Source organism: Carassius carassius, chromosome 44 (assembly GCF_963082965.1).
Source record: "Carassius carassius chromosome 44, fCarCar2.1, whole genome shotgun sequence".
Classification (NCBI taxonomy): Eukaryota; Metazoa; Chordata; class Actinopteri; order Cypriniformes; family Cyprinidae; genus Carassius; species Carassius carassius.
Window position 1 is genome coordinate 15,410,251 of NC_081798.1, and position 24,130 is coordinate 15,434,380.

The window sequence follows — 24,130 nt, forward strand, 5'->3', positions numbered from 1 at the left end:
CAACCTTTAATTGTCAAATGTAATCGTAAACACGACAATGCACAGACTTGAGTCACCCTAAAAAACAATTTATTGAGCGATCACAAAACTGTATAATGCAAGAGACACAAATAAGAGCACTCTGCAAAACAAATAAAAAAGCTTTACATTTGCCTATATACAAAGTATGCAACAGATCCATTGATTTTTCATGTGTGGATAGTCACATGAAGGAGAAGAGACACCATTCTGTATTGTGTTTGAAGGCGGCACAGAGATAATCACACGAGGAAACAAGCTTTGGCCACAGACCTGCGTCATTTAGATGAGCAGAACCAACAACACACATCATGTCTGAGTGAATGAATGAATGAAGAAATGCACAGAGGAAGAGAGAAATGTGAACGGTGAAGATGTGACCTCCATTCTTGTATTACAAGGCTGCAGTAATGTCTCAGCAATGTCGAGATAATCACAAATTACAATATTATAACACGGCCATTAATATGTCCTGTAAAAAGTAATAACAGTCTGGAATTTGTGGGCACCCATTTGACATAGATGGTTTGAAAACAGAGGGGGAAAAAGCTAGAGAAAAGAAAAAAAAAATGTATCATATATTAAAGTCCTTTATAAACAAGTTAAACAACATTCAATCTTGATGAATTACATACAGTTTTATGTAGATCATAAATGCCAATAACTTTTGTAAAAGACCCCCCACCCACCCAAAAAAAAAAAAAAAACAGCTTATTTGGAATTGATTTGTGTGTGTCTCTCTCTCAACTAGTATTTGTATGAACAACATTTGTATTTAATGCTTAACAGTCTGTAATTGATGCACCTATCAGGCCTTTTTATGGCAGAACAACCAATGCTTCTCAAAAACTGTAATTTTCTCATATACTTTTGCACACATTTTTTCACACATATACACTCAAAAGCCTTTGTTCTCAGGGATAAGTCTTAGATTTTTTGGCAGAATCACCAATTACAGTGCATAAAGATCAACACAAATGAAGAAATCTTTAAGATTTCTTCGTTAAAAAACATAAGCATATCTTGGATTGAATTATTCGAGTTTAAGATCTCTCTCATCATGGTGTGCAACTCTCTGAACGCTTGCTGTAGCTCATGACACCACTGAGGTAGATTAGAGACGCGAGAACAATCTGAAAACTAGAGCAGAAAGTCTATTCATCTCAGTCTTCAAGCAATGAGTGGGAAACTACTGACTCACGCAGCTAATGGGAAGTCAGTAATAATACGTCATAAAGAACAGATGCCTTTAATGTTGTTTTCGATGTAAAACTGATCTTTAGAAGACAGGAAGAAGAACTGTGCAGCATTTTGGGGCTTGGTCGGGAAAAAAAACACAATATACCCATTTTGGGCTTTAAAAATGTGAGTATCTGCAAAAGGCACTTAACTTTTAGGCTCACTAATTAATGTAAATGCCAAGACGTCTATCAGAAGTCTGCTCTGACAAACACAGGATCCCATTAGAGGACAGTTTTCAGAATTGAGATGTTTTATGCTCAAGGCTACAGTGTGTGAAGCATGCCCATGAGCTGTGGGTCGTGAATACTAATAAACTGGGCTTTGTTATTGTAATGAGAGTCAAATAGGAAAAGATTTAAACAGAGCCATTAAGATGATCTAAAACATGAGGAGAGGCATTATAAAATCATCTTGAATCATGAATATTAATTATAACCATCAGCTTGCAGAATGTCCAGATTTGCTGAAAGGCAGATATTGGTAAATGTCTAGTCATCCAGCTATGAAGCAAATATAAAATATGATTATTTCACAAATAGTTTGTGGAGGTGGGGCATAGAGTTAACATGGAGTTAAGGAAAAACATCAGCTGAATGTACACTAGCGTTCAAAAGTTTGGCGTCAGTAAGATTTCTTGAGGTTTTTGAGGTTTTCTCTTATGCTCACCAACACCGTATACATTTGATAAAAAAGGAGTGATATTGTTAAATGTTATTATGATTTAAAATAACTTTTCTATTTGAATATGTTTTAAAATATAATTTATTTCTGTGGTGGCAATGCTGAATTTTCAACACCATTACTCCAGTCTTGAGTGTCACATGAGAAATCATTTTAATATTCTGATTTACTGCTCAAGAAACATTTCTTATTTTTATTAAAGTTGCTTAATAATTTTCTAGAAACTGTCACCTTCTTTGAAGAACAAAGTTCAATTAAAGAGCATTTATGTAACTTTACTGTCACTTTTGATCGATTTAATAGATCCTTGCACAATTAAAAAAGAATAATAATAATAATCAAAAATTCTTTCAGTCCTAAACTTTTGAAAAGTAGTGTACATTTAAAAGCATTGAAGCCCTAAATGTACAATACTAGCTACTCAAATGTTCATTCTAAACACTCTTTGTGGTAAAAAATACCACAAAAATAATACAACAATAAACCAAGCAGAACAAAAGAAAACCCCAAACAATACCACAAACTTATTTCACAGGATAAGAAGGCAAACTCTGAAACTGAATTAAACCATGTCAAGGTTAACCATAAGAGGTTAAGCTTCAATAAAAAATAAAAAAAATCCATTCAACTGATAGCAACAATGAGCTGAGTGGAGTCTGAGGCCCACCGGTGAAGATGCTTTACTGACAGTTCACTGTGTGTAATAGAGAGTGAATGGACAGACAGATGCGGCTGAGAGGGACAGTCACTGCTCACAGGAAGGGCCGGCCGGTTTGAAGAGCGCTGGGCTGGGCTGGGAGCTGGAACAGGGGCAGGACGGGGTCTGCTTTCAACTTCTCCGAGATTTTGAATGCTGGATCAACCACTGCAGTGTGATATCTGAGGAAGGAATTATGTTTTTTATAATATCCAAATTTAAAAGTACACATATTTTGATTTCTCTGCTTTGTGGCGCTTTCAAAACAATGGGCTGTTTGACAGCAATTCAGTAGTACAAAATATTTCATGCAAAAAAAACATTATATTGCAGATGTCACACACTGCAGCTTGTAAATACAAATAAGAAAACAATTATTGCTGGTTTTATGCTTGTTTGCTTAAATTTCATCAAATTGGATCAACAGAGTACTGCATGGATCACATTATTTTGAAGGCCAACCCAGAAGTCATTACACCGGTTCCCTGAATAGAAAGTTAATAAGATTTTTCCACTGACCTTTGGATTATTGCATAAAATAGGCTCTGTGACCTACAAAAGTGTGATTCTTCCACATTTAGCCCAAATACAATCATGCCAGAAGTAAAAAGTTAATCAGGCTATAAACAAACTACACCAGTCAATGTCACCACCTTTAAGCTTACAAGAACTCTTTCAATCTTCATTTAAAAAGTAGACTTTAGAAAGTTTGATTTAGAATATTTGTATGGTAAGTATAAACACAATGAGCCTATATTTCACAAGGATTAGCTCGCGCTGTTGGCTGAAGTGTAAAAACAATTGTCAGGACGTTGGCGCCCTCTGCAGGCATTTGATATAATACACAATGTTCATAAATTCTGATTATATTACGTATTTAAATTGATCTGTTCAATAAAACCATGTGATACTTGCTTTTGCTACTTTATTTGTAGTTAGTGACAGTCCTAATGCTAATTCAATTTCTTATATGCAGCTATTTGATGACAGAAGCATTCTGAAACGTATGATCTAACACATGAGTGACTGCTAAGTGATGTTTGTAATATAAACTAAAACTGTCATTACTGACAGATAAACAAGTAAATGTCTCACAAAAAAACGTTTTACGCTATTACACTTATTTTCTTGCGCAGACTAGCTTGAAGTATTTGTCATTGTTTGGGAACAGCTGCTTCACATTATAGCATTAGGCTTTTCTCTGTTAATTTGATGCTTGTAAAGATAATTAAAAATACTGTGAGTAATGTAGTGTAACAAAGGCAAATGGACAGCTTCTCAGATTAGAGGAAATCAAGATGAAATCACAACCACAACTCTACCGACTCTCAAACGCTGTACCGTGAATGAGTCACAGTGAGGTGATTCATGAGTCATTTGATTCAGTATTAGCCACTTAACTACAACAGGCCTTCTTTTTTTTGCAGTTATGGATGCACATAATGTTCTCATACTTTTCCAAGAAATCTTAGCATTAACTTTTCAAGTAATGAAGATAATACCCAAAAAGGCTTTCAACATCAATAGCATCATTTGCTTGTGACACTCAATAGCATAAAACTAGATTTAGTGTTTATCGCCACAATGCAAGGGTCTATACTATGCAATTGCTAAGATGTTTTAACTGACCAAACTTCACAGTTTTATATTTGGTTGTGTATAAAATGCAGTCACTCTCACCTATATTGTCTTTCTCTTTGCATGAAATGGAGTAGCAGCAGATCTCTCTGTCTTGAATGGCAGATAGGTTCCTGCGGAAAAAGGAAACAAAATGACAAAAATAATTAGCCATTTTTTGAGAGTAGCCTCACATGAATCTTTCTAAAGATCTGGGTGTAGTCCCCCAACTGTAAAGAAACCAAACAAAGTCTTACATCTTTTCGATTATTTGCTTCTCGTCTAGAGCACTGGGGAGGTCTCTTTTGTTGCCAAGGACAAGTACCTGTGAAAGATAAAGAACGAATTGTCTTAAACCTCTTTTTGTTTAAACTGCCCGTTTCACACTTTTGCTACCAAGATTTATGTTATTTGGGTGTTGGTTCTACATTAGATTGTGTTAAAGCTGTCTTTTTAAATTGTTCACTTTAGCAAATAGTGGACGTCCATCACTCCCTACAGACAGATAATCAATGAGCGATCTGTTTCCTCTGTGCTGATTTCTCTGCTGAAGATAAGACCGATAATGCCCCCAGTGAGGACATCTCAGACCACAGGAGCTGACGACAGAGATGCTTAGTCATGCTCGGTCAATACAACACAGCAGTGGGGAAGGATCTGGAAAAGGTGTGGTGTGATGGCTAGGCTTGATTTTCTATTGTTTTGGAAAATCCAGCAGTAATAAAACAGCACAAGGTATTAATAAATAGAACAGTCCTCTATTATCAGCACAAGGGGAAATGATCAGCTACAGAAATGAATTCTCCTTACAGGAATGCCTTGCAGCTGTGGTTTGTCTAACAAGTTGTGCAGCTCGTTTCTCGAGGCTTCGACCTTTTCACGATCAGCAGAGTCAACCATATACCTGAAAACACCAACAGAGTCCTTAATGCAGGTGTTGATCATGTCAACACTAAAACTTCTGGTTAGGGATGATTTACAGTCAGCCAGTCGCAAAATAAACCCTGAAAGGGTGATCAGAATCTTAACACGAAGGGGTTTATTTTGTTGATTAGTTGATTGTACAATCGTTCATTTATTACACAGCTACTTATCAAAAGTAAATAAATGGACCAAAAATACTGATCTGATTCAACTATTCTGTTTTCTTGTATAATAGTTTATATCTTGAGCTTAGAAAAATAATAAGCAACAAAATGGAAACTGTCTGAAACCATGTCTATTTATTTATTTATTTATTTATTATACACTACCATTTAAAAGTTTGGGGTAAGATTTTTTTTTTTTAAACAAACAAGAATTTCATCATTTTATTCTGCAAGGACGGGTTAATCAAAAGTGACAGTAAAAGCATTTATATTTAAAAAAAACAAACAAAAAAAAAACTTTTATTTTTATTTTATTTTACTTTTTATTCAAAGAATCATTAAAAAATGCATCACAGTTTCCAAAAAATATTAAATAGCAAGAACATTTTTCAACATTGATGATCAGATCATGTGACAATGAAGACTGGAGTGATGATGCTGACAATTCAACTTTGCATCACAGGAATACATGAATTACAACTTTAAAATGCATTCAAATAGAAAAAAAAGCTTATTTAAATTGTAATAATATTATACATTATAATTTTTTATATCAAATAAATGCAGAATTGATTACATAAAAAAAAAAAATCTTACCAACCCCAAACTTTTGAACAGTAGTTTAAATTTATTATTATTAATATACAATCTTAGTTACCTTTTTCTCCTGACTTACTAGCAAATAATATTTAGCAATACCTGAAATTATAAATTCTCTATCTTATCTAGCTTCTAGATGCATTTTATTGGTCATTATGCAAAAACACCTAACCGCTCAACGGCACTGACTGATCAGAATCAAGTATTCCAGACTCAATAAAATAAAGCGAGCAAGTCTCTGTGGATGCTGTACTCACACGATGGCATTGACGCCCCGGCAGTATCGCTCCCACATGCTCCTGAACCGTGGCTGCCCACCTATATCCCAAATCTATGCAAAAACAGGACATGATAGAAGGCACTGGCAATGAAACATTGTACTTGTGATGCATATAATTTGCATTAAAGAATCTATATTATCTGGATCCAAGAAAACCATGCTTGAGGCAGAAGTATGATCTGTGTAGATGAGACTTACTTTTATTGTTACGTTGCCTTTGGTGACTTTCCTCATGTTGAAGCCGACTGTAGGGATCATGTCTTCATTGAAATGACCAGACTAGTGGAAAAGAATCATGCAAAACCCTTACGTTGATGATAAAAATACAAGAGCTTAGTTAATTTCATGGCTATATTACAAAACACCTAAGAATTTCAACTATGTAACTGCATGTTGATCTGCATTTGAAAATCTTCAAAGCATTCGATCAAGAATTCGATCTTTTGCATCGAGTTTCAAAGCCAGATGTACTGGGTTTGTAAATTCTTTGTGCTGCATTGCAGAAGCATCTATGAGAGGCGAAAGGGCAACTCTCACGGTTCAAGAACCCCCATTGGGACGGTCACTTGTACTTGGGAACTTTGCCTAATAACAGATCCAGGCTGCTGTACTATGGGTCACACTGGGGTTTATTTAAAGGTTACTCTGTGGACTCCACGATTCCATTATAGTACCAAGCATACAACTGAGAAACTTTAGGTACTAAAAATGCAAAACCACAATGAACCAGCACTGACTTGTCCAAAAAAAAAAAAACTTACTTTACTCTCATAAATGACATCTGCTCTGAGTCAGATTGTTATGTGTTCATTGCTGAAAACAATCTATGAAGGCAATCAAAAAACACATCTGGCACTGACATAATCATCAAATTTTGTGTTTGATGATCATCATATTATATTACTGTACATTCATATATTCTATTACATTATATAGGTTTTATTAAACTGATTACATTCGACTTACAAACTAAACCACACCAGTGGCATCTCACCCTCCCTAAAAAGTCATTAAAGTCCTCCAACCTTGAGACAATAGCAATTCATATTTCATATATAAGCTAAAACGTCAAGCAATCCATGGGAAACATCACGCCATGACTCATAAGAGCACACTGCTCACATAAACAGGTATGAGAAGCATCTGTTCTCCATCCCGGCAGGCAATGACATGACAAGTGTTCAAACTGAGAGGAATGAAAGCAGACTTACAGCAATCACGTTGACAAAAGTGGTTTTTCCAGAGTACTGCAGTCCCACCAGCGTTAGCTCCATCTCCTCTTTCCAGAAGAGCGACCTGAACCAGTCCAGGAGCCGGTGGATGAGGGCCAACATCTCTGCGCTGCTGGATGACCAAACTCTGATGATGGGGTAGATCTGTTCCTGCTGGAGGACTCGAGGAGAAAGAGGAAGCGGCTGAGGCAAAGGTCAGGTGACAACAAATGACGCACAATTACCGCGCCGCGCCGTAAGTAATCGTAACTAATAAAAGTTACGACATTATACGACACGCTGTTGTGCTACAGACAGATAACGTTACATACATATATAAATACAATCAAATAAATCTATGTATACACACACAGATACACACACACACACAGAGAGAGAAAGAGATCTGGGTAGTAACGCACGTCCTGATTTTGCTGAGTTAGATGTGTTCCTAGGTCAACATATGTTGTTGACCTTGGAACAACATTTTACTCCACAATTTTATTCTTGACCATATCCCTACACCTAAACCTAACCTTAACTATGAGTAATCCCTAAAATCAGAGGAAATGACAGATGAATGACACTGATGTACAAGCACCAAACAGTGGTTTTAAGCATAAACTTCACAAAATCTATAAACTGGTTCTTCAAATCTGATTGGTTAATCACAATGTTGTTCCAGGGACAATAAAGATGTTGTCCCAGGAACATTTCTCACTTGGTAAAATCAGGTTCTGCAGTAACGCGGTAACTGATTACATGTTATCTGGGTCCGTGCATCTTTTGGTCATTTGACTTTCTACTTAAAAAGAAATAAAGATAAATGAGAAACGGATTGATTTTCGTTTTTCTGTTTTGTTTAAAAAACGGAAAACGAAAATTTAGCTGGATTTTTCGTATTTTTGTTTATGGGTATAAAATGAGATGCTTTAATATTTGTTTGAATGTGTGGGCGGCGCTGAAACGCCCCTTTCAACTCTTCTGTATTCTGCGAGCTCAGTTCATCTTCAACAGCAGAGAAGCGGCAGACAGCAGAGCTTATTAATCCTGCCGATTCTTTGCTAGTGGTGCTTGCAAGATAAAATAATAATAATAATAATAATATATTATATTATATTTTTAGGCTGCTGCATGTTATTGACGAAGCAGACTTGACAACTTTATTCATAAAACGCCATTTGAATTTCACTTTAGCCTGTGATCTACAACGACATGGAAAAAAATATACTAAAATGTTTTTGCCTACTTAATTTATTTTAGGCCATTCAGAAAAAAAAATAATGGGAAAAATCCAACCCACGTTTATAATAAAATTTATAATAAAATAAGTTAAGTTTTCCCCATAATTAGTCTGCTTTAAATAGGCTATAGCCTACCTAGAATTGAACTGAATTCACGAATTCCGTATGAAAGCATGAATATAGTGATGGAGTGACATCATTACAGATAATGAGTTCAGACGGGGAACACTGCACCTCTCTTGGTTTCATATGAATTACATAGGCATAAACATAAAATTATTAGGCTTATTACTTTTCTATTTAAATGGCTTATTTTAAAAGTAGACATGTCCAGCTAGACATGGTTGATGCATAAACATGGTTAATTTCTGACGTTTCAGAAAGAAGTTCATGTAGACTGAGATGGCAGAAAGCACATCGTGTTGAGTTTTGTAAGGTTTTCATGTTATTTAGGGTGTCTTATGAACCAAAACTGGCGGAGCACTGGCGGAGCTGAAGCTCTTTCCTCTGTTATCGGGATGGAGAGTGTGGAGAAGTGCAGCAGACTACACTCTACAAGATAAAGCTTCAGTTGCTGTATGTAATAGTGAATGAAAACATGTTAGGCTACGTGTGAGGTTTTTCTTAAATAGGCATAGAATAAAATTAGTAGGCTAAAAATAAGCATATTTCATGTCGTTGTAGATCATATAGGCCTACAGTAAAATTCAAATGTCATAGAATAAAGTAATTTCTGTTTTGTCAATAATATATATATATATATATATATATATATATCTTGCAAGCACCACTAGCAAAGAATCGGCAGGATTAATAAACTCTGCTGTCTGCCGCTTCTCTCCTGTTGAAGATGAACTGAGCTCTCGTTGCTGATTGTCGGTGCAGAACAGCAGGATGAAAGGGGCGTTTCAGCGCCGCATACACATTCAAACAAATATTAAAGCATAATCTCATTTTTGACCATAAACAAAAATACGAAAAATCCAGCAAAATTTTCGTTTTCCGTTTCTTAAACAAAACGTTTCTCATACATCTTTATTTTTTTTTTAATGGAAAATCAAATGACCAAAACACGGACCGATCTGGATTATGTATTTAGATTAAATTACATTTTAAAATATCTGTAATCAGACTACAGTTACTTTTTATTGATTACATGATTACATATTATTCACACAATAGCAATATTTTTGTCATAGTTCATTGATTATCCCTAATTCCTCTTTTACATCTTTTAAATGTTCCTTTCTAAAATAAACTAAAAAGTCTCCTAGTTTTAAGCCTTCGGTCGATGTGTAATTTATGATGATTTCTAATATGTGATAGGGAAAAAAGCAACGAAAAATACTTTTTGTGACAAAGGTCAGAATGCTTGTTATGATTGTAGATTATTTGAGGTGCACTCTTGTCATAAATTAATCTGTTGCTGTTCCTACTATAATTTGTAACAAAAAAATAAAAATTAATAAATAAATAAATAAAAAAACACTGGTAAAATATCTATTAGGCATCTTAGACCTTTCCAACGATAAATATTTTTCATGATTAGATAAGGATTTATTTGTTATAGTGAAGTAAACGTAGGCATCCCTCTGAGGGGACAGGTGACAGTTAAGAGGTTTAAGGGTCATGTGACAAGCAGGTAAACAAATATTTATTTATTTATTTATTGTAAATGTTTTATTTTTATTTATTGTTTTGTTGTTTTTGAATGACTTTATTTAGGTTATACTACCTTTATGATTTAATCAATTGTTAGCTTTTGCTTAAACTCACAAACCCCCTGTGGTTCACACAAACCGCAGTTTGGCAAACCTTTATTTATTGTAATGTTTAATGCTCTTCAAGTTGTTAATCACAATGAATGGAATATACAGTACTGTATGTTCTTATACTCTTTGTATTTTTGTGTCAATATGGTTACAAGATTGTCCGATTGTTACCTAAAATGTGTAATGTAATGTATTACACTAATAATTTAAATAACAGACTTTGATCTTTATAAAAATCCTATATATATATATATATATATATATATATAATTTCATTCGTTTTATACAAACAAAATTATAATATTACTTAAAATTACAGTAAGAATTAAATGGCCATTAAAAACATTTGAGCATTCAAATATTAAGTAAAACAATAAGTAGATTGTTGTAAATAAAGCAAAATATAGTAAATATAGAAAATATAGAGCAAAATATAGTCAAATATAGAAAATGTGAGTAAATACACATACTGTAGCGTCTTTTGGACAATAAACATTTTGCGCTTAGTATGAACACATTTAACATTCGTTGCAGTTTGAACGATAATCCACGCGAGAGCGCCAAAAGCTTCAGAATAGAAAGATGAGCACTTGTACTTGCTGCTGCATCAGTCTATCATGCAAACTTACATATTTTTTTTTTAAATCAAAAGTACTGTATTTACTCAGTAATACATCAAACGCATAGTATATGTAGCGCAAATGTTTTTTGTTTGTTTGTTTTTATACACGAAGCCCAATGTTTACTTTAAAACAAACAGCCAACAGTACTATGGCCACTTTATTTCATTTCATTAATTCATTCATGAGCTCCATGCATCAGTAAGACACAGAAACCTTTCTATTTAAATGTTATCACCCTGCTCTGGTGCCATACCTAGTTAATAGCTAATTTTACAACAAAATAGACAAATGATAAGGATAAACTACTAAATATCTAAAAATAATAATAATAATAATAATAATAAATAATAATAATAATTATATATATATATATATATATATATATATATATATATATATATATATATATATATATATATATCTCAGTTATATTAACTAAATTAATATAAATTAAATTAATTAATTTATAGATATTAATCATTTACACACAGATAATACTGATGTCTCGCTATTGTAGCATATTATTGTATCGTGCTGACTGCGCTGGAGGCGTGGCATGTGGCTGTCCGTGCTTCGGTGCAGTGCGCGCGGCCTACCGTGTGGCTCTACATGTGACAGGATCAAGCACACACACACAGACACGCGAGGCGTCTTAACCTAATTCAACAGCTAGCGAGCATTAGAATAGGACGCTATTCATCTTCCAAGAAATGTAACGCAGTTACAAAGACTGTAAAAAAAAAAATCAATTATGTTCTCTGCTTTGGGTCCGAAGTCTTTTTGGAGAATAAGTGCGCCACAAAACCTTATCAAAAATGCACGGACTTTAGTTAGGAGGTGTGAGGCTGGAATATTTGTAACCCTACTCTTATCGTAGTGTTTGTCTAAAGCATTTGCATAGACAGCACGTTTATGGGTTATGTAAGTGTTACATAAGGACGAACTGTGATGGGAAAAACAGCGAGTTTTTCTCTCTTTCAGCTAAACAAGTTCAAGCTCTCAAACACAGACTCAGACAGACATGATTTCCACAGGAAAAAACAACAACAACTTTATTAATACTTTTTCTTTAATGTATGTCAACAATACTTTTTTAGACAAAATATATACATCAATCAACCTTCTCTTAGGTCCCAAAATAAAAAGTAAGTACCTCTTCCTATACAAAACTAATATATTGGTTTTAACATTACATTCACTTTCTTTTACTTCTATGTAGAATCCAGGATTAAAAATGTAGACATCCGCCATCATGTTTACCATTTTAAACAGGTAAAGGCAACAACATGAACCAAGATATGTCCTAATTTGACCAGAAATGAACACAGAACATAATGCAGATCGAGTCTAGGTCCAAAGATATGTACACAATCTCATGGCATACAGCTCTAAAACTTGTGAACAAATGTGTGGGTCACGTATCAAAAATACAGATGTACAAATAGTATAAACAAAATAATTACACAAGCAGTTACCTCACAACAACTTCACTTACGTGCACGAATGGATGACAAACTCAAAAGCTACAGTGGAGCTGTGATTACATCACTACTGTATTTACACGAGCGTCCCTTCTCAGGAGGCGATGGCGTCCTTGTTTATGCAGGGAAACTCAGGCCCTTGAGACTCTGGCCAATCCAAAGCAAAGATGTTTTTTGGTAGCATTCTAGTCTAAATGGACGGTTCTTATCAGTTAAAGCGGTCACAGAAGCATAAGAGAGTGGAGCTTCCTGAGCAAGCACCACGGCACAGAGAAATGTCCAAAAAAAGCAGCATCTACAGGGGTGATGTTTTATTACAAAAATTATTTTTCGTTTACATTCAACAAATGAAAAGGTGCTTGTGCAAAGGGAAAAGGCTTTGTCATTGGGGGACCATCTGCACGTCACATTCTGGGTTATTGTTTTGTATTGTTCTCAACTTAAACATTCGGCGTAAGTGCAAAGAGCAGCCGTTTACCAACCCCAGGTCCTTCTTCTCCAAGGACAGAGCTCACTTCTTCACAGTGCTGTGCACGAGGCCTCCTTTACCCGTCTGTCCACGTGGACCGTTCCATCTCTGGGTGTTTTCTGCTGGTTGTGGAGGGAGTTGATAAGTGTGTGTGAGAGTCTATGCGTGTCTCTGCATTTAGAGGGAGGCCGGCGTATGTCTGAGAGGAATCAGAACAGCTGTTTGCCGTACTTGAGGGTGCGTCTTTGAACTTTGCTTTCGCACCCTCTTCAAACCGAACCCTCTTCGGGAGCTTATTCAGCAGGGAAGTCCACTCTCAAGACCAAGACATTCAGAGAGCGGGCTATCGCGGACCCCAGAGTGAGTCCTCAGTCTTTGGTTTCCAGGTTTAATGGGGGAACTTGTTTCAGGGCCTGCAGGAGCGCAAGAGAGTCCATGGGGGTCATAGTGGTGATGGGGGAGCCCACTCTTGAGGACATGACCAGGGATGAGGGGAGTTTCTCGGGGGACATGCCCTCCGGGGAGCCGCCGAGGCCTTGGTACAACACGGGCATGGCTCCGGGGTACCAACACTTCTCCAGCATGGGCAAGTATGCTGCAGCTGCTCCATGCGGAAAGAGGTAGAAGGGCATGCAAAGGGGCTGGTGTGGAGAGAAGCTCATGTAGGGGCTGTGGCCACCCACTATGTCTGGCCCCGACAGAGATTCATCTTCTGAAGAGTCAGACCTCTGCCGCTTTGCCTGCGGCTCATCCAGCTCCTCTTTAATGTTGCCACCATGCTTGAGATCTCCAGCATCTTTGCTGTAGTAGACTGACCGTTGGGCTTTCAGTTCACGCTTCTCAAGCTCACCCCCGTAGCCACTGTCAGTATCCGTATCGCTCCCACTTTGCTCACTGCTGTGGGGATAAGTCCTTTGAATGACGGGCACGCAGTTTTTTGCGTGACCCTCTGCAACTTTCGGCTGTGGGCTTGCTGGTTTCTCCCTGATTTCTGGAGCTTTGGGAGTGGGCTCGTCTAGACGAGGACTTGTCGGGCTTTGAATGAACTCAGATGCCACTTTTTGAAGATGGTTGATTATGTGAGTTGGCGTCAGGTCATGCACGGTCTCCTGATTGGCCAGGATCTGAAGAACCTCCTTGGCACACAAGTGGAACCCGGAACGGAACATCTCCTCGCTGTTTTCTGAATGCCCATTGCCCTGTTCACCTGCAATAAAACCATAAAGTTTAGAAACCATGTCAACTTTTTCCTTCACAACAGTCCTCTAAGCCAGATCATTCGCTGCGTTGCGCAAGCGTGTCTCAATTTCTTTATTTTGTAATGCACTCAAAAACAAATGAATGGGGAGGGGAGGTGAAAAGTTCAGCAGGGCCGCTTCCTGCGACATAGACACAATTTTAGTGTGCCGCTCCGTTTGCATGATCGAAAACTCACCGATTTGCATTCCATTCTGCAAGGAAATGATCTTTTGTTGCTGCTGCTCCAGCAGGTTGTTAAGGGCTTTCACATGCTTGAGTGTGAGTTCCAAAACAACAGCCTTCTCCAAGTGTCCCAGAGTCTAAAACAGGAAGAGCTCAGATAAGCATGTTGATCTTTCTTATGTAACACTCTCCGCAGCAGCTCAGAGAGGACAAACCTGCGCGGGAAAGGAACAGAGACACTCCTCTCCGCTCACCAGTGCATGCACGTGTGTGTGCAAGTAATATTTTGATATTCCACATGACAATATAACATGCTTTGTTGACATGTGAATAATTAACTAAAGCCAGAATCACAAGATGGAGTTCCGAAAGTTTACATGTTGTATATATTAAAAATGTATATCAAGCACATTACATTAGGTGACTAATCCAAAAGCAGGACTAAAATGATTAATTCATGATCAACAAGCAGGTGGCGCTTTATACTACAACAAAGTGAGGTGAGCCGATCCACTCCCATATTACTTACAGTGAGTTTAAGATGTTCGGGCAGCAAATCCTTCAACTGGGCGATGCACTCGTTTATTCTGTCTCTCCTTTTCTTCTCGATCAATCGGTGAGGCAATTTGTATGTATCCTGTGGGTTAGTTATTAAATTTTTATATTAATTTCCATGCGAAAAAAACATCAATAACAAAGCAAAACTACAGAAATGTAAAGTGTGCATTATAAATCTTGTTTAAAACACCAAAAGAGACTTCTATCCAACAAAAGTTGCAAGTAAAAGTGTGCGCGATCGTGTTTGTGCGTAATTGCGCATTTCGTACCTTGCTGTCCTCGCTGCGCTTCATTCCCCGCCGGGATTTATACACATACATGGGAAAGTCCATTCTATAAAATATAATAATACAAATAAATAAATAAATAAAACAGCCAATAAGATATTTAGCTCCCCGGAAAGCTTTCAGAGACATAAATACGCAACAACTGGAGACTGACTTACCCTTGCATGTCAGAGATATCCATAGAGGCGTGTTTGGCCATGCATGGAGGAGGCTGAGCACTGGTAATCCTTTCCATTTTACCCTATTAATATGTCTTACTGATGTAAGAATAGGGTAGATTTGATAAATAAATAAAAAAAAAAATATATATATAAATATATATATATATATGCGTATATATAAAAAGCAGATCCTTTACTCTCTCATAAAAGTCCACATGTATTTTCCTCGAATAAAGTAGTTTTGGTTCCAAATACGTTGTCTCAAAACTAGGACGCAGAAGTGATGTTGTAAGGTGGAGGTGCAGGAGGCATTTGTCGGCTCCGGTGCTGGTTAAATGAGTGTATGTGGGTGGATCTGAAGTACGTGTTAAATAAACCCTGTGACTGCAGACACGTCTCGAGCACCAGTCACATGAGCCTCACGTGTGTGACGGCGCTTTGAGAGCTCAACCCATTTAGAGCAGACCGCCCGCCTTCCCCTGTCCCGTGTCCCACCATGCTGCGGCTCGCTCTCTCTCTCTCTCTCTCTCTCTCTCTCTCTCTCTCAGTGCACAATAACAGCTCGTCTCAGGAACGTGTGTTATGACTGACTTGAAAGCATGTTATGATATAGATGTAGACAAAACGTTCAGAGTATTTTATCTAGATAACCTACCGTCAAAAACAGCATCAAAATATTTATTTACCGTCGTAATTATGATGGTAATTCCGACTTATTTACTACCATCGTTTTTATGTCAGAACATCACAATTGAAAGAAACGTGTGTGGTACGTGTGATTATAATGATGTATAAATTAATACTTAAAATTAAACACATACTTTAAAATATTTTTGTTTTCGACCTACTCTCAAATCTATCAAATTTCACCAAACAAACGTGAGCTGTGTTTGCATAAAGGATTGTGTTTCTTTACAAACACGCGAGCGCGGGTCTGAATGCGTGCGTGCAGTGGATAGAAACTGATGTCGGATGAATGATGTCCAGAGCACCTGTTGCTCCATCGAAGGCCAAATACAAGTCTTCATTAACAAATTTTCCCTGACATGATGTTGGCACACTAGCGAGCACGGCGCCGTTGTTATGGTTACACAATAGTAACAGATGCGCGCCGTTACTTCACACCGGGACCACTTGGCGCTGCACGTGCAGCCGCTTATGGCTCTCTCGTGCTGAGGCTCGGTTTGTTGTGGCCGGTTGTACTCGGCGGCGGTCACGTTGAACTCCTCATGGCGGCGCAGGGTGAGGGCGGAGGCGGAGGACCGGCTGAATCACCGGGACTGACATCACCCGGTTATTTTAGTTCCGAGCGCGGTAAGGAGAAACGTGCCAATGGCGGCAGCGGTGCTTTCACGCGCTTTTCACGCCATGTATATAGAATTAGGTATACCATATATGCTATAGCATTTACTTTGCTATGTCCATGTTACAATATAACATGCTGCTAAAATTAATTACCTTATCAACAAGAAAACCAGTGTGATGCATACGATGCACATATAATCGGCACAAAATTGGTTTATGTTTTCTCTCACCAATATAACTTATATTATTGAATAAATACATTAAGTAATTAATTAGTTCATTCATTTGAATGTATAATTTGATTTATTTATAAGAATAGCCTACAATTTATATAAATTAACAAACTCAATAATGGCTACGCAAGGAAAATGTGACCCTTGGTTTTGAGGTCTGCTCATAAAATATAGTTAATAATTTAAATTCTAAAAGAACTGGTGGAAAGAAGTGGGAGTTTTTCTCTCCAAGTGCAGCAAAAGGATGACAAAGCATCCTTCAGCACAGGCGGAGTTCATGACACAGTTCCTTCAGTCACTTAATAAACAGAATGCATTGCATATTTTGGTTGCACATGGAAAGGAAAGACAAAAGCAGATTTGTGATGTGTCCTTGAGGCTTAGGGTGTAATCTAGGTTTTTACACTTAGGTTCACACTTTAGTGTGAATACTGAGAAATATAAACCTGTTCTTAATATGCAGATAGTACTTGGAACTGACAACAAGAAAAACCCCTGAAAAGCTAATGCAATAAACTACAAATGCAACGTGTTTTAAATGGATAATTTCACAGTTGGACCATATATTAGTCCCTTTTATTACATAAGTGGAACAAGAATTTTAATAGGTCATGTGATAACAGAACAGTTTGGTTGGTTTAGTCTAAAACAGCCTGCTGTCCCAATGCCAATTGAGTTTCACACTGTGTTGTGTGTATTTTTTCCTGGGCTGTTTTCTTCGTTTAAGGAAAGTCCCCTCATTTGACTGTAAATATGTTAACCTAATATTCAGTTTAGGTGTGTTATTATTGCTTTAAGAAAAGGAATGCTGTAAAGACGTCATCAAGAGATAATGCATTTCAGGAACACTTTACATAAATGTTCATCATTTGCATTTTATACATTCAAGTTAAAATAGCAGCAATATTAAAATTGTTTTTACGAATAGTATATATAAAGTCCAGATTGCTCATTCTCTTTCTAATTAACCCTCATATTAAGGATCAATAAGGCAAGAATAATATATATATATATATATATATATATATATATATATATATATCTTGTTTTTTTTTTTTCACGAAAAGCACATGTAAATTGACTTTTTGTAAATAAATGCACATGTAAATTTAAAATGTGAAAAATATATGCAAAATACTCTGTATAAGTTTTGCATTTTGTGAAAAACAAAGTTAAAAGGTTGTTAAATGCAGCTTTAAAAAAAATCATATGTTCATACTATTTATTTATTTATTTTTATTTTTTTTGTAATGTGTGAGACGTATTGAAGCTTCTTGGAAGTTTAAAGTTTTGTTTTAATTTTTTTTTTTTCTCCAAAATGTGATTAGTAAATTGTATTTTAGTCATTTATTTGTATCCAATTAGGGTCAGTTGGACACAGAGCAATAATCATACCCAGAATTTGGATTTAATTGTCCCTTTAATTGTTTTTTATAAATGAGCCTGGTTAGAACATTTGAATAAAATGTGACGAACATACAGTACCACTCGCGAAGTACTCTCACTCTCTTTGAGTGTAAAAATGACTAATAGATTATCGTGCTCATACCTTCCTGGTTAAATGAGAAGCGTGCGCAATGTCCTGAGGCTGACTGTTGAAACAGCTCTAATATTAACTTTATAATAAGCTTACTTAAAGCACAGAGAGAAAGTGGCACTCACAGACCTCTCCTGGACATTTTAAAACTTAAAAAATGTCCTATTTCTTATTAAACCAATGGTTCCCAGTCATATTTTCCTTCTGCCTTTGCACCGGTTCATTTTATTTCATAAATGTCATATAACTCGTGGAAGGTTTCAGTCTGATGTTGTACTTTACACAAGGGGATTTTAGAGCTAATCTTCTGACGATGTTGCCAAGTATCAATAATTAAGCATTTAAGGTGCGTCTGACACTTCAGTCACACTTCAGCTCTTTTTTACAGACAACAGCGAAGTTATACCACAGTGTGTTACCTTGAAATCGATTTGGGACTCTCCAGTCTGACCTCTGTTGCTATACAAAGCTGCTCTGACTCCGACTCACAAGCACATAAATACAGGCTTCGCCAGTGCGTGGAAAGCAGCTTTTTAACCCTTTTTGCAGACTGACATGAAAGGTCACAGAAAGTGCATTTCCTTAGAGAAGCATGGGTTGCCGGCCCTTATTAAGCCTGAATTCTTAATAAGCTCAACTTCCTTTGCATCAATGATACAATGTCAAGTCATGAGAAAGCTGTGAAATGATGCAGTGATCAATCTATAAATATAAACGCATATATGTTTTCGTACCGCCAAAATTAACACATTGTGTGTGGGTACTTACTATTATGCATGATATCAGCTAATGAACAAAATAAAATATATAATGTAAAACAAGAAGCAGAATTATGGATATTTCATGCTAATGTCCCCTTTTTCACTGCCAAAAGATATCCACTTAAACCACAAAAAGAGACATACAAAAACTATATTTCAGTTCTGGTCCTTTGAACAAGAAGTACATATTTTATTAAATATCACTAAAGTAATTTACAGTCTCATAGAATTATATATATGTGTGTGTGTGTGTATATATATATATATATATATATATATATATATATATACAGTATATATATATATATATATATATATTTACCTATTAAATCAGTAGTAGGCTTATTTCTCAGTATACAGTACTGTTAATTATTAGGATGCTGTGAAACCATCTCTCTATATATAAAAGCAAAGACCTGCAGACATATATACATGTATTACAAGAAAAATGAAAGAAAGAAAAAAATGGTAGTTTTAAGAAACTGACTTGTTTTGCTTAGCTAAAAGATGAAACTGTATAGAAAATGTGACTGACTACAGATGAAAACTTGACAAAGACGGTTTTGTCAGCAAATATTCATCCCGCACTTCACCTTCTTACAGTAGCTGTAGGAGTATACAACAAGCACAGTAAACATGGCTCTATAATAACAAGAATGATATGAGTTCAATTATTTTAGTGCATTAATTTTAAGACAAAAAAAATATCTTAAAGGGTTAGTTCACCCAGATAGCAAAATTATGTAATTAATAACTTACCCTCATGTTGTTTCAAACCCGTAAGACCTCCGTTTATCTTCGGTACACAGTTTAAGATATTTTAGATTTAGTCCGAGAGCTCTCAGTCCCTCCATTGAAGCTGTGTGTACGGTATACTGTCCATGTCCAGAAAGGTAAGAAAAACATCATCAAAGTAGTCCATGTGAGATCAGAGGGTCAGTTAGAATTTTTTGAAGCATCGAAAATACATTTTGGTCCAAAAATAGCAAAAACGACGACTTTATTCAGCATTGTCTTCTCTTCCATGTCTGTCGTGTGAGAGAGTTCAAAACAAAGCAGTTTGTGATATCCGGTTCGCGAACTGTGTTCATATTCAGTTCTCTCTTCACATCAGTTCAGTCAGTGTACTGTTTGAGTACATGAATTACTCCGGGATATTGGTTTGTTTGAACTCAAGAGGGAGTGTCAGCCACATTAAAAAAGTTAACAGCTTAAGTCTTTTGAGCTCTCGGACTAAATCTAAAATATCTTAAACTGTGTACCGAAGATAAACGGAGGTCTTACGGGTTTGAAACAACATGAGGGTGAGTTATTAATTACATAATTTTGCTATCTGGGTGAACTAACCCTTTAACTGCCTAAACAGTTCATCTATTATTACTCTGTATATGACTTCTAAGGTCATAAATCTGACAGCACAAACAAAAACCATAAACCATAATAAGGAGCTCCTAAATACCAAACAGAACCTGATACTATTCATGAGAATTAAAGAACTCTATATTGGCAGCATGAGCATAATCTCCTTATGTTGACATAAATAAATTAACTTAAATACCGAAAATGCATTTTTTCCCCTGTCTACATATCATATCTGATGTCAAACATCACTTTGCAAACAGTATTCCTACAACACTTGGTCTCTAAAGTATTTCATTATAATCAAAGCAAAAGAACAAAAGAAAAAAAAAATACTGCACCGTCCCTTTAAGACATAATATACAGATGTTGCATATTAAAGTATTAATATTGCACAAAATACAAAAATAAGACATCAAACACTGACTGTCATGGGTGAATACAAAAGGATGTGTGTTTCAAGCAGCATCTACAGGCTGCAGCACATGTTTGTAAGTCATGCAGTATCTAGTGTAGCTCGTTTTCACTCTGTGGAAGGCAAGGGATGCAAATTCACTTCCTCTTTAACACACAGAAACATTTGGCACTCAGATGGATGTGAGGAATGGGGCGAAAGTCTTCTATACTTTCCTGGTGGCCTAAAGCCATTTATTTTGGGTGTACACAGCAGGCTGTGGTGATGATGTGTCTGTAATGTCTTGACACGCACACGCTCATACACACGCACACGGAAAGGCTGATGCAATCGATGGCTGCAGGAGACAGCTGTTAGGACACTTGGCCGGGGGACCGGGGGTTCAGGCGGGCTGCTGGGGGTTCACGTTCATGTGTTGGGGGTGTCCCAAAAGCCCGATCCTCTGTTTCTGTTTCCTCTGCTCTGTCATCTGTCAAAACAAACAGAACAAGAAGTTAATATTAATATTTATCATCTCCTATTTGCCTCTCCCACACACCATGCATGCATATTGTATATCCGTTTTGTGATTTAAAAAAAAAAATGTATATGTGATATTTACAATTATATATCCTTATATAATTATACTAGGTAGAGGAGGCAGTGTCTCCTCAAAATATTGAATGAGGGAAAAAATTGTACAAAAATAAAACAACACCATTATTACAAAACAACATTAAAAAGTGTGTAAATCACTCGTTTTTCTAAAACAACTTTGTTCAACAGCGACACCAGCAGGTAAAGTTACCATGCAGATCTGCATCTCTCTTGCCTCCCCTGAGCCCATTGAGTTTTAACAGACCCCCTAAAGCGTGGGGGTAATTGAGAATGAATGGGGGAAAGTCACGTGAGAGGAGGCAATAGCTGCAACGAAATATGATTGGATATGACTGGTTATAATCGGCTGTGATTGGTTGACTTGTGTTCTTGCGCATTCTGTGTGCACGAATCAGTCCAAATTAACAAAATAATGGCGTTAATAGGAAGACTAATTAAAAAAAATATGTAAACATCTCACAAACTTACATAGAAACACTGTGTTACTTTAAAATAAGAGTTAAAATGGCATGTAAACATGATCTTTGGGAGTTTTTAGTGAGTAATCATCTTGGCAAATCTCCGCATCTATGACCAATATTTACCGAGCTTTGATGACTTATGATCTGAAAAATGTAACAATAGCTTAAAGTTAACTATTAAAAAGAATCGATGAAAATAAGTTAAATAATATATATTGTTTAAATTGTTATTGCCTTAAGTTATTATTTTGGAAAGAATGTAAAATGCTTAAAAACACTAACTTGATGAGATTCATACTTGGCTTTAATAAACAGAATATGTATTATTATAATTTTTTCTGATAGTGTAAGTAATGTTTATTTAACAAAGACAATGTGACTGGGACATGAAATTACATTGGATTGCAAAAAAAAAAGTGTGCAGTATTACACTGAGCTCACAATTACTTTTACATGTACATATTTTATAACAGTTTTTTTTTCAGAGTGTATGTGTATATATACACGTACAAAAAAACACACATATATCTGAAGTTTTGTTCATTTTAAATCTTCCTCATCTCCTGTTTGTCTCTCCCACAGATCAGGCATGTCATGCAGTCATGCATTGTGTGTGTCCATTCATGTTGCCTTGGTTATGACCTCATAACACGTTATTGTAGGTGTGTGTGTGTGTGTGTGTGTGTGCGCTGCCTTATAAAAAGCTTCGGTGAAAATAAAATGGAGCAATTGGAGCAATGTCATGCAGTGTGGTGTTACTGAACTACAACATAAACTAACACACACTCATTCTCACGTACACAGTTCCACAGAAATACAGACCGTCTGTACCGAAATCCCCTACTCTGACTCAACAGCTGCAGAAGCGAGCCAAAAAAACGCTCACGCATGTGTATATTAAAGCTGATGTCCACAGGAAGTACCTCATACTACTAAACAACCACACAATCATTTAAAAGTAAGTGGCACTGCTCGCTCCTTCATATAAGGATCCGTCAACTGCAGTTTTTCACGTCTTGATCTGTAATCCAAGTGAAATAATAATAAACATCTGAGACAAAATGCTTTAGAGCTAAAATACAGTGCGAGATCCTACCTAGATTTAAGCTCACCCCAAAAACACCCATTCGTAAAAGAAATCTGAAATGATTTGATAAATGAAATGATCTGAAATGGAAGAAAGTGATTACACTAGTGCTTTAAGTGAAATATATCATAGGATGAATAATCTTGAAAATTGACAATTAAAACTAAGTTTGTATTGATAGATAGATTTATGCTAAGCATGTAAGCATATGTGAGTAGATAAAAAGGTTTTGGAATGCATACATTTATTCATTTTATTTTTTAAACACAAGTATATACATTTTCATAGAATATTATAGTGGAGGTTTGCTATGGATTTGATGTATTTGGGTCTTAATCATTTTAAAACAATTCTCATATAAATGGTGCTTCTGGTGCCTGCAAGTCTTTTTGTAATTTTTTCATTTTGTTTATTGCAGTTACTTGATTTCTAATTTTGTCTTATTTACACTTTTCCCGTGTGAAATCTTGCACAGAGTACATGAAAGCAGAAAAAGACAAACAACCCTATAATAATATTTTAACAAGATCACAGACTGAAAACACAGCCCAAGATTATTATCAAATATTAACCAGTCGATAAACAAATAATTCATTTTCAAATATTTGTGTAAAGAATTCTTATCAGTCTCTCTTCCAAGTTTAAAGTAAGAAAGGGAAAAGCAAAACTGGTACTGACACGTGTAACCACCACACTAACGCAGGATAATAGTGAAAGTTTGTTGGGTTTTACTTGCTTTGTCTTCTTTTAGCCAAACAGTGACCCTTTCCCCCATGTCTGGATTACAAAAATCAACTTCCCTGTAGACACTTCCCATTTTATGTGGCTGCACACCTCAAGTTGGTGTTTATTCGACACTATTTACAAGAAATCAACAACATGACAGCAAACCCCATTGCGCATATTTCCACCAAATCAAAATAT

The 24,130-nt window shown here is 36.2% G+C and overlaps 3 protein-coding genes across 17 annotated transcripts in view; all 3 read right to left on the bottom strand.

Annotated features, from left to right (window-relative positions):
• Positions 1 to 52: 52 nt before the first annotated feature.
• Positions 53 to 7,568, bottom strand: LOC132126568 (ADP-ribosylation factor-like protein 8B). Its single transcript, XM_059537903.1, has 7 exons — positions 7,435 to 7,568; positions 6,422 to 6,502; positions 6,201 to 6,274; positions 5,066 to 5,159; positions 4,513 to 4,580; positions 4,319 to 4,389; positions 53 to 2,820 (listed from the first exon to the last, which is right to left on the bottom strand). Exons 1-7 carry the CDS (start codon positions 7,555 to 7,557, stop codon positions 2,771 to 2,773), a joined length of 561 nt encoding a protein of 186 aa, XP_059393886.1. The 5' UTR covers positions 7,558 to 7,568; the 3' UTR covers positions 53 to 2,770.
• Positions 7,569 to 12,098: 4,530 nt separating this feature from the next.
• LOC132126874 (class E basic helix-loop-helix protein 40-like) lies at positions 12,099 to 15,820 on the bottom strand. Its single transcript, XM_059538433.1, has 5 exons — positions 15,449 to 15,820; positions 15,273 to 15,336; positions 14,975 to 15,082; positions 14,459 to 14,582; positions 12,099 to 14,230 (listed from the first exon to the last, which is right to left on the bottom strand). Exons 1-5 carry the CDS (start codon positions 15,523 to 15,525, stop codon positions 13,392 to 13,394), a joined length of 1,212 nt encoding a protein of 403 aa, XP_059394416.1. The 5' UTR covers positions 15,526 to 15,820; the 3' UTR covers positions 12,099 to 13,391.
• A 3,766-nt stretch (positions 15,821 to 19,586) lies between these two features.
• The window catches only part of LOC132126567 (inositol 1,4,5-trisphosphate receptor type 1), a 136,477-nt gene continuing 131,933 nt past the window's right edge, over positions 19,587 to 24,130 (bottom strand). For all 15 annotated transcript variants that reach the window (XM_059537901.1, XM_059537900.1, XM_059537895.1 and 12 more), the window contains 2 exons: positions 20,635 to 21,530; positions 19,587 to 19,995 (listed from right to left, as the gene is read on the bottom strand). In XM_059537901.1, coding sequence (XP_059393884.1) covers positions 21,444 to 21,530 — 87 coding nt within the window. In that variant the 3' untranslated portion in view covers positions 19,587 to 19,995; positions 20,635 to 21,443. The remainder of the gene's footprint in view (positions 19,996 to 20,634; positions 21,531 to 24,130) is intronic.

What these genes read in the sequence shown, in the direction of transcription:
- LOC132126568 (XM_059537903.1), bottom strand. Translation starts at nt 7,557, where the DNA reads ATGTTGGCCCTCATCCACCGGCTCCTGGACTGGTTCAGGTCGCTCTTC. An exon ending in CTTTTGTCAACGTGATTGCT is followed by an intron (nt 6,503 to 7,434) that starts GTAAGTCTGCTT and finishes CTTTTCCACTAG; the next exon opens with TCTGGTCATTTCAATGAAGA. An exon ending in CAAAGAGAAAGACAATATAG is followed by an intron (nt 2,821 to 4,318) that starts GTGAGAGTGACT and finishes TTCCTTCCTCAG; the next exon opens with ATATCACACTGCAGTGGTTG.
- LOC132126874 (XM_059538433.1), bottom strand. Translation starts at nt 15,525, where the DNA reads ATGGAAAGGATTACCAGTGCTCAGCCTCCTCCATGCATGGCCAAACAC. An exon ending in AGCGCAGCGAGGACAGCAAG is followed by an intron (nt 15,083 to 15,272) that starts GTACGAAATGCG and finishes ACTAACCCACAG; the next exon opens with GATACATACAAATTGCCTCA. An exon ending in GCAGAATGGAATGCAAATCG is followed by an intron (nt 14,231 to 14,458) that starts GTGAGTTTTCGA and finishes GTTTTATTGCAG; the next exon opens with GTGAACAGGGCAATGGGCAT.